Source organism: Staurois parvus, unplaced genomic scaffold, assembly GCF_062004578.1.
Source record: "Staurois parvus isolate SC_StPar_1 unplaced genomic scaffold, SC_StPar_1.0 ptg000604l, whole genome shotgun sequence".
NCBI classification, from domain to species: domain Eukaryota; kingdom Metazoa; phylum Chordata; class Amphibia; order Anura; family Ranidae; genus Staurois; species Staurois parvus.
In genome coordinates this window covers 3497605-3513049 of record NW_028318400.1, presented here as the reverse complement: position 1 = coordinate 3513049, position 15445 = coordinate 3497605, and the positions used below count along the sequence as shown (strand labels likewise).

Below are 15445 nucleotides of genomic sequence, written 5' to 3'. Positions count from 1 at the left end.
GGGTTGGGGCAGGGAGTTCCAGAGGATGGGTCACATTTACTTTGTTTTGTCATTCATCCCTTTGACAAAGAATTACCTGAACAGGAAGGAATGTGGACCAAGAAACATGAGCTAGAGCGGAGAAATATAACTGAAACATAACTATAGAATGGAAAATGAAACTACCGGTAGCTTGAAAAATAATTCACAAATGACATAGAGATGACCTAATCAATGTACCATTTGTTTTGGCAACAGAGCTGATGTGATGTCCACTAGATAAAGGGTTTGGCAATTTAAGAAGGTGTTTAAAGTGAACCTGTCAGGATAGAAATATATTCAGGCCAGTCACAACACCTGGGGAGTTAGCAATCTGTCAGGGTGCAGATTAATAAATATCCTTCACAGAATTCATACAGCATTAACAGTCAGTTGCACACCCTAGGGTAACCGCTGATACCTATGTATTCAAACTTCCATTACTGCTGTGTATACTCCATGAATTACTGAACCAGGCCAGTCACAGAAGAACTTAACGTGTATTTACACTTTTGCAATCAACTTTGAGAAAACTCCACTATATGTTTTTTATGTGGTCCTAGTCACACATTTTTTCTAAAGACTTACTTTTTAGTTGTTTCTTAGCATCCTAAGTAAACCTTTTAATACTGTTGGAATATATCATTAGTATTACCATTCACCAATTATTTTCCACATTTGTATCACTTAATTCTTATTTGCTATTTTTAGTTTTTTACCCATTTTGTATGATCCATCCATTTGGTGGATTCATTACAATTACCACCTTTGTTATGTTTAGTTTATCAGACCACTTCTGAGTGCATTAGTTTGTCTGGCCTTTTTCAAGCTCATTCATTCACATATTTATGTCCTGTAAATTACTAAACCAGGTCAGTCACAGAAAAAGAACTAACGTGCCTTTCCACTTTTGCAGTCAACTTTGAGAAATCCCCACATATGTCTGTTATGTGTTCTCATTCACACAGCATTTTTTGTAATATTTATTACTTTTAGTTGTTTCTCAGTAGTAGTTGTCATGACTGACTGCAAGTATTTCTCAGCCAGTTCTGAGTGATCTGTTCCTTAAAGGTATAAAGGTAAGCTGCAATTTTTGAACTATTTTTAAAGGTATGCTATGTGCATATCGGGGAACTTTAGAAAATGAGATTTTTCTGAGAATGAGGGAGGAGTAGGGAGTGGGACTAATCGCGTCACACATTATTATTATACTTTATTATTATAATACAGTATTTATAAAGCGCCAATAGTTTGCTCAGCGCTGTAGATTACAAAGGGGGACAGAACATGTGACAGAACAACAACAATACAATGCAAAACATGAGGGGATCAAGGGCCCTGCTCTTTCGAGCTTACAATCTAGGAGGGAGGGGATGGTGGCACAGGAGAGATAGCTGTGGGGGATGGGGTGGTAGGAAGAGTGGAGGAGGTTGGCAAGTTAGCAGGGGGTGGGGTAGGCTTCCCTGAAGAGATGGGTTTTCAGGGTGTGCCTAAAGGAGAGGAGAGTAGGTGATAATCTGATGGGTTGGGGCAGGGAGTTCCAGAGGATGGGTGACACCCTGGAGAAGTCCTGGAGGCGGGCATGGGAGGAGGAGACCAGGGAACTAGAGAGAAGGAGGTCTTGTGAGGAGCGGAGTGTGCGTGTTGGGTGGTACTTGGATATTAGGTCAGTGATGTAGTTCTGGGAAGTATGGTAGATGGCTTTGTACATCAGTGTTAGGATTTTGAATTTGATCCGTTGCGCAATCGGAAGCCAGTGGAGGGATTGGCAGAGGGGGGTGGTGGAAACGGAGCAGTTGGAAAGGTGAATGAGTCTGGCAGCCGTATTCAGGATCGACTGAAGCGGGGATAGCCAGCGGCGAGGCAGGCCAGTAACGAGGGAGTTGCAGTAGTCGAGTCGTGATATGATGAGGGAGTGGATGAGCTGTTTAGTGGTTTCTGGGGTTAGGAATGCACGTATTTTGGCGATGTTGCGGAGGTGGAGTCTGCATGAGTTTGTTAAAGATTGGACTTGGGGCTGGAAGGATAGGTTGGAGTCCAGAATGACACCAAGTACTCTGGCCTGCGGGGCGGGTTTGATGGTAGCGTTGTTGGACATGATGGAGAAGTCAGTGGGGGGTGGGGTCCGGGCTGGGGGGAAGACAAGAAACTCGGTTTTGGAGAGGTTCAGTTTAAGGAAGTGGAGTGACATCCAGTCAGATATGTCGCTCAGTAGGTGTGTGATTCGGGCAGAGACTGAGGGGGTGAGGTGGGGAGTTGAGAGATAGATTTGTGTGTCGTTGGCATATAGGTGGTAGTTGAAGCCGTGAGAGTGTATGAGTTGGCCAAGGGAGGAGGTGTAGATGGAGAAGAGAAGGGGCCTGAGGACGGAGCCTTGAGGGACCCCAACAGAGAGGGGGAGTGAGGGGGAGGTGGTAGCATTATAGGTAACGCTGAAAGAGCATTGTGACAGGTAGGATGAGAGCCAGGAGAGAACACATAGTACCCAATGGCAAATGATGGGTGTGGCACAATTGTCCTAACAGTAGGAGGGGCTTAAAACATGAGTGCAGAAGTGTGTAACCTACCTAGTGCAGACAGGGCTGCTGCTAGACTATTTTGAGCCCTAGGCAAGATCAGCTTCTTGCGCCTCCCCAAAATAAGAAAAAAAAATTAAACAATAGAGAATATAGTAACTCACAATCTCCTAAAATGTATTTTTATCTGTCATTACACTTAGTGAGTAGAAAATATTAAGTCATCAAAACATAAAACGGCTTAATTTCGTTTAATTTGCAAAAATAAGTGCCATAAGATGCCACCAGCACCAATATTAAAGAAAAAATCAGTGTCACGGATGGACTGTATCTGTGGCTGGCAGTGGCAGGGTGACAGTTGCAGTGAGTGGAGGAAGATGGATCCACACTCTGACAGATCCCAGGCTGGAATTCCCCAGGCAATGGGGGGGAATAAAAAATGCTGTGACAGCAGGCAGCTTATTGAGTGATCCCACACAGTGACAGATGTGACACAACACATCACCATCAACACTGACACACATCTGCAGGCACTAGAAGAGTAGGCTGTGGGATCGTGATGATGTCATCACTCACTGACACATTGCCCATGTGATGGATGTCCGGCCGACCGGGTCACACTCACACAGACATGAGACATCAGACATGCATCCTCCACAGGCACAGCTCGTACTCCGCTGATAAATGGGAAGAGAAGGACTGGAACTCCACAGTGATCAGCAGCCGTCAGCCGGCTTGAAGTAAGGGACTGAGTCTGAGAGGAACACTGGAAGGAGCGGCAGCTCAGCTGCTACACTGGCTCCAGACACCTGGCATCTTCCTCTGTCCTTTCTTCCTCCCCTCTGCTGCCCCTCCTCTCAGCTGCAAGATCATTCATGATGTGGCGGTACCCCACACAGAGAGAGTGCCAGCCTGAGCTGTGCCCAGGCACCCCTAGGTGGCACAGCATCCTAGGTGCCGCCTAGTTTTCCTAGTGGAAGCACCGACCCTGAGTGCAGAGTTCTGGGGTGGGTAATGTGCATAGTGCAGGGGTCAAGTGTGTTATATACAGAGTGTGGGGGTCAGGATCGAGTATTGCATGTAGTGCAGGGGTAAGGTGTACGCAACACACATACGCACTGCATACACTGCAAAATACATACACATGAACACAACTTACGCACACACTGCATACACATACATACTGCATACAACATACATACACACTACATATACAGTACATTCACACAACATGCTGTACATACACACTGCACACACACATACAACATACTGTACATACATATAACATACTCAAACACAGTGTACACAAATAAATACATACATAGTATGTATGTCAAGGGAGTGAAGGGTTTAAATAAAGCGTATTGCTGAAAAAGAAGCCATGAGCTTGATACTGTTTGTTCTGCCAGCTCCTGGCTGTCATGTGAAAGTGATTTTCATGGGTGTATAACTGCCCAATCACTTTTATAATGCGGGGGTTGTTGTGCCCCCCCTGCTCAGTGGTTCCTGGGCTATCCCACTCTTCCTGGGAGCCTGGGACCACAACAAATGGTCTCAGGATATCTAGCAGGAAGAGATCAGGGAACATCAATGAAGCAGGATGTGCTCAGCTCTGAGTGTTTCTGGTTTCAGAGGTGCAGCCAAGGAAACAGATAATCAAGCATAATCTGTGCTTGATTAGCTGTAATGGAGGGCAGGGGAGAAATTGGGGGGTCTATCAGACCACAGATGTCTCCATGAAGCGTTCCTATCATCTGTCCAGTGCCATCACATAGGGACATTGTTAACCCCTTTGTATTAGCAATTACGTTAAATAAAAAATTATATAAAAGATTAAATGACAATAAATATGAATTTAAAACAATTACACTTATCCTTGCCACCCTGAACGCACCCACAAATGGTATCGCAGCACAGGGTGTGAATGCGTGTATAAATCACAATGGCACCACATTTGTGAGGTATCGCTGTATATGTTGGACTGAGAGCAATGATTCTATGGTAATAATTCTATAAGTCTAAAGTCAAGCATTGCCTATGGAGAATTTTGGGTACTATAGTTATTTGGGATATCATGGGTGCACACAATTTTATGATTTACATGTTTGTATCTGTTTACACAACCTCTTCTATATATTTTACCAAAAATGGGTATTATATTGTGTTTGTTTGCACTTAAATTAATTTTATGAATTTTTTCCTGAAATTATACATTTGATAAACAGTTGCACAAATATTGTACAATGTAAAAAAACATTGCAACAACCATCTTTTTATTCTAAAATGACTCCAATAGAGAGATTTACCCCCACTTTCTGTCTTTATGTACCTCTTTGTCCCTGCTGAATCAGCCAAATTTTGATCCTTCTATGGTCAGCTTAAAGTGGTTTTAACCCCTTACATATACCCAGTGAAGTGACTGGCCTCAGGTGATACACAAAGATGAAACAAATTCTCCAACATAAGTTGTGCCTGTTTTTTTTCAGTTTTCTATTCTCTATATCCATTCAAAGTGCATAATTTAATAATCGGCATCAGAGACTCTGCTCTCTCCTGGCTCTCCTCCTATCTATCCCAACACTCCTTCAGCGTTACCTATAACGCTACCACCTCCCCCTCTCTTCCCCTCTCTGTTGGGGTCCCCCAAGGCTCTGTCTTCAGGCCCCTTCTCTTCTCCATCTACACCTCCTCCCTCGGCAAACTGATACATTCCTACGGCTTCAACTATCACCTCTACGCCGATGACACGCAAATTTACCTCTCCACCCCTCGCCTCACCCCTTCAGTCTCCGCCCGTATCACCCACCTACTGAACGACATATCAGACTGGATGTTGCTCCATTTCCTCAAATTGAACCTTTCCAAAACCAAGCTCCTGATTTTCCCCCCAGCCCACGCCCCCCCCCCCATCACGACCAACAACGCCACCCTCAGTCCCACCCCGCAAGCCAAAGTCCTAGGTGTCACTCTAGACTCAAACCTGTCCTTCCAACCCCATGTCCAATCGTTGGCACACTCATGCAGGCTCCACCTCCGCAACATCTCCAAAATACGTACGTTCCTAACCCCAGACACTACTAAACTACTCGTTCACCCCTTATTATCTCACGTCTGGACTACTGCAACTCCCTCCTCACCGGCCTACCTCATCACAGACTATCCCCCAATCCATCAGACTGTCACCTACCCTCCTTACCTTTAGGCGCACCCTGAAAACCCATCTCTTCAGGGAAGCCTACCCCGCCCTCACCTAACAGCCGATCTCCTCCACTCCTCCTACCACTCCGTCACCCACAGCAACTTCCTCCTGTACCACTATCCCCTCCCTCCTAGATTGTAAGCTCGAAAAAGCAGGGCCCTCGAACCTCTCGTGTTTTGTTTTGTTATTGTATTGTCTCATGTTCTGTTCCCCACTATAATGTACAGCGCTGAGCAAACCTTTTAGCGCTATATAAATACTGTATATTAATAATAATTTATATAGCTGGTCTGAGCTTCCAGAAATTTGAATTTGTAGCTGCTGACTTGTCTTTTTATTTTTTTTACAGGCTAAACTTCTGCTTTAATAATACAGCGAAGGTTGTACGTTATTTTCATGTATGCAGATTTTCTATGTTTACATTTTTTTAAGCAGCCCCACTATTGAAGCCCCCTTCCACTCTAGGCCTGATATTAGCTGTAAGGGATACTCTAGCTATTATTGCCCCAGGTAATTCCTCTGCAAGTACCAATTTTTAGTTTCCATTCTTAGTTTTAGCGTCACGAAACATGGTCACATGGTATGACCCTAGCCCTATATAGAGAATCTCATCCAGCAGGTACATCAGGAAGCTCCAGACAACGGCAAGTGTGGTACACTCAAAGACGAAGAATGAGGTAAATAGACTATTATGTAATTTGCCAGCAGTGACACCCCTAGCGTTAAATGTATCTTCTAGCCGTTTGTACATATTGACATTCTTTGCTTAGTGATACATTTATTTTCTTGTTTGGGTATACTTTATAAAGCTGTAAAATATTGACATTCTGGTTTGTTTTGTTATTTGGGGGGAAGGGGGTAGGTTTTTTTGTGACCCTAAATTTTTTAAGTACTTTACAATATATAGACATTTTCAGTTTTTCATACTACTTTTATATTGCCACTGCATAATGTCCCTTTATTTTTATTCACCTATATTATCAGATAATGGATTGTTCTGGCTGTACTTAAAATTAAAATAAATCTATTATTGAAAAATTCACCTATGTACATGTAGAGCTGCTCTTACGGGGCCGCTTGTAAGTTTAGGTCCTCTGCTCTCATTTAGTTCTGTGTGAAGCTTCGCCCTCACTGACACCACCAGAATACCTTGCCTGGAAGCACCCGGCAGATGAACAGGAATTATACACACCACCCTTTAAAAGATAAGCAGATTGTATTGGCAGATTAAGATCGCAAAATATAACAAGGCAAATGGGCACATTGAAGTCAGTGCAGATAAACACAACAGTTATGGTACAGCGTACCACACAGGGGTACCTCTAAAAGTCAAATCCCAACCTAAAATGTAACATAAGGGGTGTAAATGGTAGCTTTCTATATGAGATGTTACACCTCAAGCGAACATCAAAGCTAACAAAGAGATAAGCAGACTATGTCACTTGAGAGCTCTCAAATAAAAGGGCTAGGTTTAGGGCTTCAAATGTAAACTCTGTAATAGAACACAGTTCTGCCCTCAGAATAGAGTGATTGTGGCAACTCTTTATGTTGAACCTTCTGACAGCTGTATTGGGGCCCTTTAAAACCGTTGGCATGCAGGGTAATGAAAATGAATCAATAGGTGGCGTTCGACAGCAGTATATTATAAAGATTGGGCTCAGTAGGTGTAGAAACTCCTTTATGGCAACTGGTGCAAAGAGTGACGCAAGCTCGGATACAGCAGTTAGAGAAGAGGGGACTTGGACATTATGCAGCAATAGCAGTCAGATGTGAACAAGATCAAAATAAACACTCTGGAACATCAATGACCTTATGAAGGATGTATGTTCGTGCCCATTGTGGCTTGGTGATGACTGTATCAATGGGTGTCATGAGTCTCCAAATATAGCATGTCAGTAGATAGAAATAGCTTATTAATGAATCTGGGCTGAAGATGGCTAACAGGTAGTTACAGCCAGGGGCGGACTGACAACTCATGGGGCCCCCGGGCAATAGGGGATCATGGGGCCCCTGTGTCCTTGCCCAAACTCAAAAATGCCTATGAAAAAAGGTACCAGGGACATCTCATGGGGCCCCCTACTGACCCCGGGCCCTCGGGCAGTGCCCGAGTTTCCAAATGGTCAGTCCGCCCCTGGTTAAAGCTTAATGATGGGTCAAAGATCCTCTCATCAGATCCCTTCTCGGCAATCCTCCAGTAATGACAAGTGCACTGAATGGTGTGGGCCCCCTTATCCAACAGTACAGTGAAGGCGACAGACGATTTGATGGCAACCCTTACAGTGATTCTGGATGCAGGAGTTCTGAGTCACCGATGCTGTTGCAGTCACACTCCGATTCAGCCTCCTGGTTCTAGCATCTAGCAAATCCGGCACAGAAGCCCTCTCTCCGGGCACAGTACATCGCTCTCCCTGACTCCCTCCAAACCTCTCCAAAACCACACCCCCCCCCCCCCAACTGCCCCAGATCTTGTCCAGGCTTTTGCTTATATCTGTCCCCTCCTGTTCCCAGGTGTCTACGGGTCTTGTAGTTGCCGTCCAGGGATGGTTATAGTTCAAACACTACTCTGGCACCACATTTCCCAGACTGCACCTGTGTAAAGCCAGTTAAAGCTAGATAAGGCAAAACTGGAATTGCCATATTGTGGATAAGGAAATTTCTACAATCATTAACATTGCCCAGTGTTACTTTTTCTGCACCCAAATTTGGATCTCCATGTTGTTGTGGAAATGTATGTTTGCGATCACGGAATCAGATGCCCTTTTGTGTCTGCTTTTCTGCTGTAAGGGCTGGTTTACACTTGCATTGATTAGTAACACACAATAAAGTGCCTACGTCTTTAAAGGAGAAGTATGGGGATTTTTTTTGTAATTATACTTACTTAGGTGGATGCAGCTTTGATCCCATGCTACATTTGTCCTCCGCTGGTTCTAAGGTTGAGAACAGAGCGATCAGACATCGATGATAGCTCAGTTCTCCCTGCCGCTCTGAGCAGAAAACCAGGACTGTCACTCTCCCGCTCTCTGCTCTGCCCCCCAACGCTCAGTGGAGCACTGAGTTGTGGAGGGGCGGGAGCGGCTGGCTCAGGCTCTCAGCTGCTCACTGAGGGGCTGAGCCAGGTGCCAGTCTAGGCTCCTGGGTGGATCTCAACCATACGGTCAGGATTTTTCCCCAGCTTGGACTGGCTGAGTGAAGTCATCTGACAGCAGACTTTAGCATATTGATTTATTCTATTATGCTTTTGTGATGTGTTTTTGAAATGTTAATGAATCTTGGTAATTGCCATGTGTATGTTGGTTTTCTATTTTCTTTAAGAGTTTCATTTTGAGGATATGTCCTAACATCACTGGGACATTGTCTACTGATAGCTGCACCTGCTGATTGTGATACATTTTTACTACATTCTCCTTCATTCTCCTACAACAGAGGTCTATCCAGTGATGACAAAGTACCTTATAGGGAGACCAAAGTAGCAATAGATTCAGAACTTTTGTTTTTCCATTTTAATCTACTGGTATACCAAGCATAAAAAAAAGTTGCAAATAAAATACATTGTGCTGAAAATTTGTTGTAACCAACTCACTCAATAAACATGCCCCTGGTACATATAATGCAGATTTGTGTAATAATATGGACCCATACTACATAATCTGTAGAACATAGCTTCCAACTGTCCTTGGTTTGGAGGGACTGTCTATCTTTTGAAACAAAGTCCCTCTGTCAATCTTTCCATTTAATATGACCCTTACTTTGGTACGATGTAGGTATCTATAAATATGCACCTATCACTAGGTGTTTTACAGTGCTAAACTTTTTATCCAATTTATAAATTGCTGCATTTGTATATTTTTAAGGTCAGTATAAATGATTTATAGACATAAAAACACATTTGGGGGTTTATCCTATAATTTTTTGGGGTATTAATTCTCCATGTAATGGGGGTGTAGCAGGGGTGTCCTTTGCCTACATTCTTTTTGGTGTCCCTCTTTCCTATTTCAAAAAGTTGCAAAGTATGGTAGTATACTTATAATCTATAAGATTTTAAAGTGAATAAATGTATTCTTCACTGACATCATAAACAGTAGTTGTCTGAGATCAAAAACATTGTTATTCCTATTTAATGAACCGACATCTCATACCAATGTAGTTAAGCCATCTTCCCGCTTTTCTCTCCCTGGGAGCATCACAGAGTTGGGACGACCTACCCATGTATACTAAGTCTATAAGCATTAGGCTTTCCATCACTGAGCCACGGGACCCACATCTGAGGGTCAGTGAGGCAAGAAGGCAAGATCCTTTTCATTAGTATACTGCCACTCTCTTCCAAATGTCCCATCTATAGCTTTGCCCAGCCAGACACGCTCCGTGAAGACATCTATTCCCAGGTTTTACTGTTACTCAAATTCAGAAGACTTTGTACAGACCCTCAAGGCCATTTTCACCATGCTAAAGGACATGCAGAAGAAAGTCAGGGGTAGACAAAATGACTACAACTAGTCCTCACACAATCTGCGCCACTTCACTTGGGAATTTAGCCCTGCACCAGGCCCTTTAAATCAGCTCAGTACAAGGTTTTTCTAAAAGGGGAGCTAACACCTGCTTATAACTTTCCCCTTACAATGTCATCTTAGCAGCAGAGTCATCTAGTGACAGGCAAGCTAAGTACACCTGCCAACAAACTCCAGCCAATCTTTTATGCCCTCATATGTTATATCTGATCACATCTGCAGCAACATAGCAACTGCAGATCTAAAAAGAAGCTAAAATAATGCTGTCCTCTTTGGATAGCAGGATAGGAGGTTAAGTTTCAGTTTATATCAGATCCAAAAAAGTATAGTTATCAGCATGGTAAAACTGTGCTTGCCCAAAAAACTTAAAACAAATGTAACATGTACTGTAACTAGATTCTGTTTCCATTAAATGACAGAAAAAATATGATTGACTTTAACTCAAAAAAATAAAGTAGGATCAATGTTCATTTAATAGTTCATCTAGAATATGTTTCCATTCACTTGCAGAAAAAAATCTGTTCAGATCAATCTTAAGCCTATCCCTATTCATAGTACATTAGTGTGATCAACGAGTGGCAAATATAATAAACAAAATAATATAGAATACCGTGTACCTTTAGGGCTCGTTCACACTACGGTGCAGAGATGTCAGTTTTTCTACACACGTTCTGCAAGGGCACAATGGAATCAATTGCTCTCTATGTGCCCTGTTCACACTACAACACTAGTATCATGTGCAGATTTTCTGCGCAGGAATCTACAATGTGTATAAAACTCATTGAAGCGTGCATGAAAGCTGATGAAAACTGATGTCTCTGCAAGTGAAATCTCTGCATCAGTTTCCATCGGTTTTTCTGCATGCATGGTGTGAACGAGACCTTAGTATTTGACACCCAGAAGAATACTAATTTTATTAACCCCCCTCCCACAGTGCCCTCTAACATTGATGTTCAGTAGAGAAACACCCCCTTAGTTAATGGTCTGTTGAAAAGTGAATATTTACATTGTCGATCAGTAGAGAGAGGACCCTCTTCACAGACAAATAAGAGATCATTAATGTCAGTGATTACTGAGACAGAAATTCTTCATTGATTGACCCCTAGCAAACTCAAGAGGAACCCTAGTGTTCCAGAGAACACTGATTAAGAAAGGATGCACAAAGGATTAGTAGGCTGCTGTGGACGGTAACACAGTAATTTTTCAGACACTGATAAATATTGCGCAATTTTTTACTCACTTTCTGAAATGTTTGTTAGTGTATACTGTATTCCAGTCACCCAAAACAATTACATGTTTTTCGATCAAACAAAATACAGTGCCAATGAGATTATATGGCAAGTTAGCCAATCGTGTGGACCTCAATTATAATCCTGGAGCATGTCTTCAATTAACGGCACATTACTTTTTTTAATAGATGGTTTTCTTTTTGTCTAACTTTTCAGTGGCATCTTAGAGAATTCCTTGAGGGATCGTCTACTGGAACTGCAATGCCATTTTACTTGGAACCTGCTGGGAGAAGATGTAGACATTAATAATGTGGAAGAAAGGTTAAATGACCAGACGGTGTTTTTGCCAGATGCACTCAAACACAGGATGTATAACCTCCTGGCTTACCTGAAGCATCTCAAAGGAGACCATGAAGAAGCTTTGCTCCAGCTCCAAAATGCTGAGGCACAGATCCAAGAGTCTAGCAAATCAGAAGACGCAGATGTTAAAAGAACTGTCATGTATGGTAACTTTGCTTGGGTTTTCTTCCACCAGAACCAGATTATCAAGAGTTTGACCTATGCTAAAAAGGTGAGGACCATTTTAAAGCAATATGAGTCTCCTCCAAGGAAACAAACTCTTCTTTTAGACATATATGGTGAGCAAGGTTGGACTTACTTATCCTTTACAGGAAAATACTATCAAAGGGCTGCTGAGTGCTTTGAAAAAGCTCTAGAACTTGACCCAGAAGATCCAGAATCAAATTCAGGCTATGCCATGGCTGTGTATAGAATGGAAGGTTTCAGATACAGTAGCAACACAGAAAACAAATCTTTTCCACTCTTGGAACGAGCTGTTCAATTAAATCCCAGCGACACAGCGGTGAAGGTTGTCTTTGCTTTGAAATGTCTAGATATGAAGACCTATGATCAGGGAGCTATGTTAATAGAACAAGCTCTACAAGAACAGCCAGAATCCCCTTATGTTCTTCGATATGTGGCAACATTTTACAGACGAAATAATGAGATAAATAAAGCCATTGAAATGTTTAAGAAAGTACTCAGTTTAACGCCTACCTCCAGCTCTGTTCATTATCAGATTGCCAAGTGTTACAAACATTTGATAAGAATGCCCACCCGTTACAATAGGCAGCAAAATGCTGAAGCCATTGCAAATGCAATATTTCACTCAGAAAAGGCTGTTGAGCTAAACATGTTATCTGTAGCAGCACACATTCTATTGGCTATTGTATACATGAGAGCTAATGAACATCAAAAGGTAAAAGAAGTATTTGACAAAACACTGACCATGAATGATAGTGGCCCTGAACAGAAACAACAGCTCCATTTCCACTTTGCAAAATATTTAATGCATTCTAGAAAATCAGAGTATGAAGCAGTAAGGCATTTTAAAGAAGTGATAAAGATACAATGTCAAACATGGTTCAGAGAAACTGCCATAATAGAACTGGAAAGCCTTGCTGAAACCATGATTGTCCAAAATTCAATAGATGCCACTGGACAGGCTTTGCTTGGGTATGTCCACCAGCAAAGAGGACAGGACATCACAGCAATGAAGTAATACGAAAAAGCCCTTCTACTGGATCCAGACAACCAGGAGTACTTAGAAGCTTGTTCCGCTTTGCAAGCCACATTATTATGACATAATACTATTCTATAAAATTAGAAAATGAGAACTAACTGCATCAAGATATAGCAGTCATTATTTAATCTGATCTTAACTGCTGTGAACGTAAATCTGGTTATAGTTACTACACTTTGTATTAATGTTGGCAAGGCCCTATTGCATGAATCTGGTAATATTAATAAATAATAATTTACTACAAAAGATATTAATATTAGTGTAAATCTTGTAAACTTATACTGATTTAATCTTTTGTGAATTAGATATATAAGAAATTCATTGTAAATCTACGTTATGAAACAGCGAAGGGGAAAAAAGTGCTTTATAATCCTTTCAGATAATCCGATCCTATTTCCCATTTTGAAAGCTGTACTAGAGGAAAGTGAATTTTTACTTTGCTAAGTCAATAAGGGGAAGCTGTTCAGATTTCAATTATCCAATCATGTGCAAGCAAAAATTAAAACTTTTAACTGTTTGTACCCATCATTCTGCTTCTAATATAGTGTATATCTCTCATTTCCAATCAGCCATCGAAAAGGCAGATGGCCTGTTTCCAAAAGTGTGGGATTAAGGATTTCTAAACATTTAGCAGATGGGGGAAGGGGGGGTGACACTTTTCTTATATGACTTATATGCCTACTTGGTCACAACTCCTACAGCAGCTAGAACAAGCAATTGGAAACGCCAGGGCCAGACTGAAGGAGGTTTTATACCACCTAGTAAGAAATTTATAAGACAACTCTTGGATACAAGTGTTAATGGAGGACTTATGAGCTAATCTATTTGTTTTCTGAATTTGAGGGGGGTAAATTCCAATCCAAGTTTTTTTACCCATTTTCTGATGTAATATGGAACAAACACTGAATAGGTGCCTAGTACAAGTTGGTCCATATGAGAGAGAAGATGTCTAGAGTAGTACTTCTAGAGGAAGTTTTGTATACATGGACTCAAATGGGGAAAGAGTATCCCACGATCATAGTTTGGACACAAGTTTATCAAAGAAGTCCAACATTTGACAGAATCTCCACTCAGCTAGCAGAAAATACCCATATATGGATTGCACTACACCAAAGGGCAATAGTTTATCAGGGGAGCAAATTTTGCACAGGTAGTGTCTCCGTTATCTCGTCAGGAGCGGAAAAACCAAGAATCCTCCTCTAGTAAAAACCAGGGAAAACCTCCGAAAGGTGCCAAAGTGGACATCTTAGAGGCAAACTGGCCTGCCACATTCAGTCTGTTCCAAACTGATAGCGTGTTCCAAATCAATGGGAATGTCCAGTCTGATACTCTGTTAGTAGTCAGAATCCAAGGAGCCCCTGACAGGTTTCTACCCGCCATTGTTTTCTCTAATAGGACCCAGACTTTGGTTGAGGTATCCTGACGTAAATTCAAAATTTGCACCAGTGCCATAGCCTTATAGTAAAATGCTACATCTGGGATGCCAACCCCACCAACTGATTTATGTCTACACAATATGTCATACGCCAGTCTTGGTCACTTCCCATGCCAATAAAAGTCAGGCAAGCCTGTCGCAAGCATGTGAAGAAGATTTGTGGCAGAGAAATGGGGATAACATATAGTATATGTACGATTCTTGGTAGGATTGTCATTTTTAGCACATTCACCCTCCCCAACCAAGTTAAAGGGTGAGCTTGCCAAAGTTTTCAAATCCCCTGGCACTCTGTCCAATAGTTTTCTGTAATTAAGTTCATACAGAAGTTGTGGATCCAATGAAATGTAGGTTCCTGAGTATGGAAGTGATCCCTTCCGTCATACCAACTGAAAGGATTGTTGCATTGACACAACATGGCTGATGGAACATGGGTTGGTAAAAGCTCAGATTTACTATAATTGATTTTAATATTTGACCTTAGGCCAAACCTGTGTAGTTCCTCCATTAGCACTGAAAAGGAAATACAGTATGGTGTTGTGAAAGATAGAAAAGGAGGTCGTCGACATAAGCCGATAATTAATGCTCCATAGAGCCAATGCCGATCCCAATGATATCCCTATTGTTCCTAAGTATCCAGGCCTGTTGCTTATTCAACATCCTAGCCAATAGGCGGCTGCACTAGTCCCCATGCTCTTAAAAGCAGAGGACATAGAATCTAAGTTTGTCCCTGGCTCTATGATCAAGATAGTGGGATAGGGAGGTACATAGAGAGTCCAAACTCTGGGAGTCTGCAGGGTCTTATCTTCAAGGGCATGAACTTTTTCTAATAACTTCAAAATCTTTTTTTGTTTTTCTTTTTTGACCCAAGAACTGTGAGAAATCAGTTCTCCCCTAATCACAGCTTTGTGACCATCCCAGACTGCGTGTGGGGACACATCCCCAGAGGAATTTGTTTTAAAGT

General features: G+C 42.0%; 1 protein-coding gene across 1 annotated transcript; it reads left to right on the top strand.

Annotated features, from left to right (window-relative positions):
* Positions 1 to 6375: 6375 nt before the first annotated feature.
* On the top strand, positions 6376 to 13575 carry LOC149449789 (interferon-induced protein with tetratricopeptide repeats 5-like). Its single transcript, XM_089692777.1, has 2 exons — positions 6376 to 6410; positions 11684 to 13575. The coding sequence occupies exons 1-2, from the start codon at positions 6406 to 6408 to the stop codon at positions 13026 to 13028; spliced, it is 1350 nt and encodes a 449-aa protein (XP_089548903.1). The 5' UTR covers positions 6376 to 6405; the 3' UTR covers positions 13029 to 13575.
* Positions 13576 to 15445: the final 1870 nt, after the last annotated feature.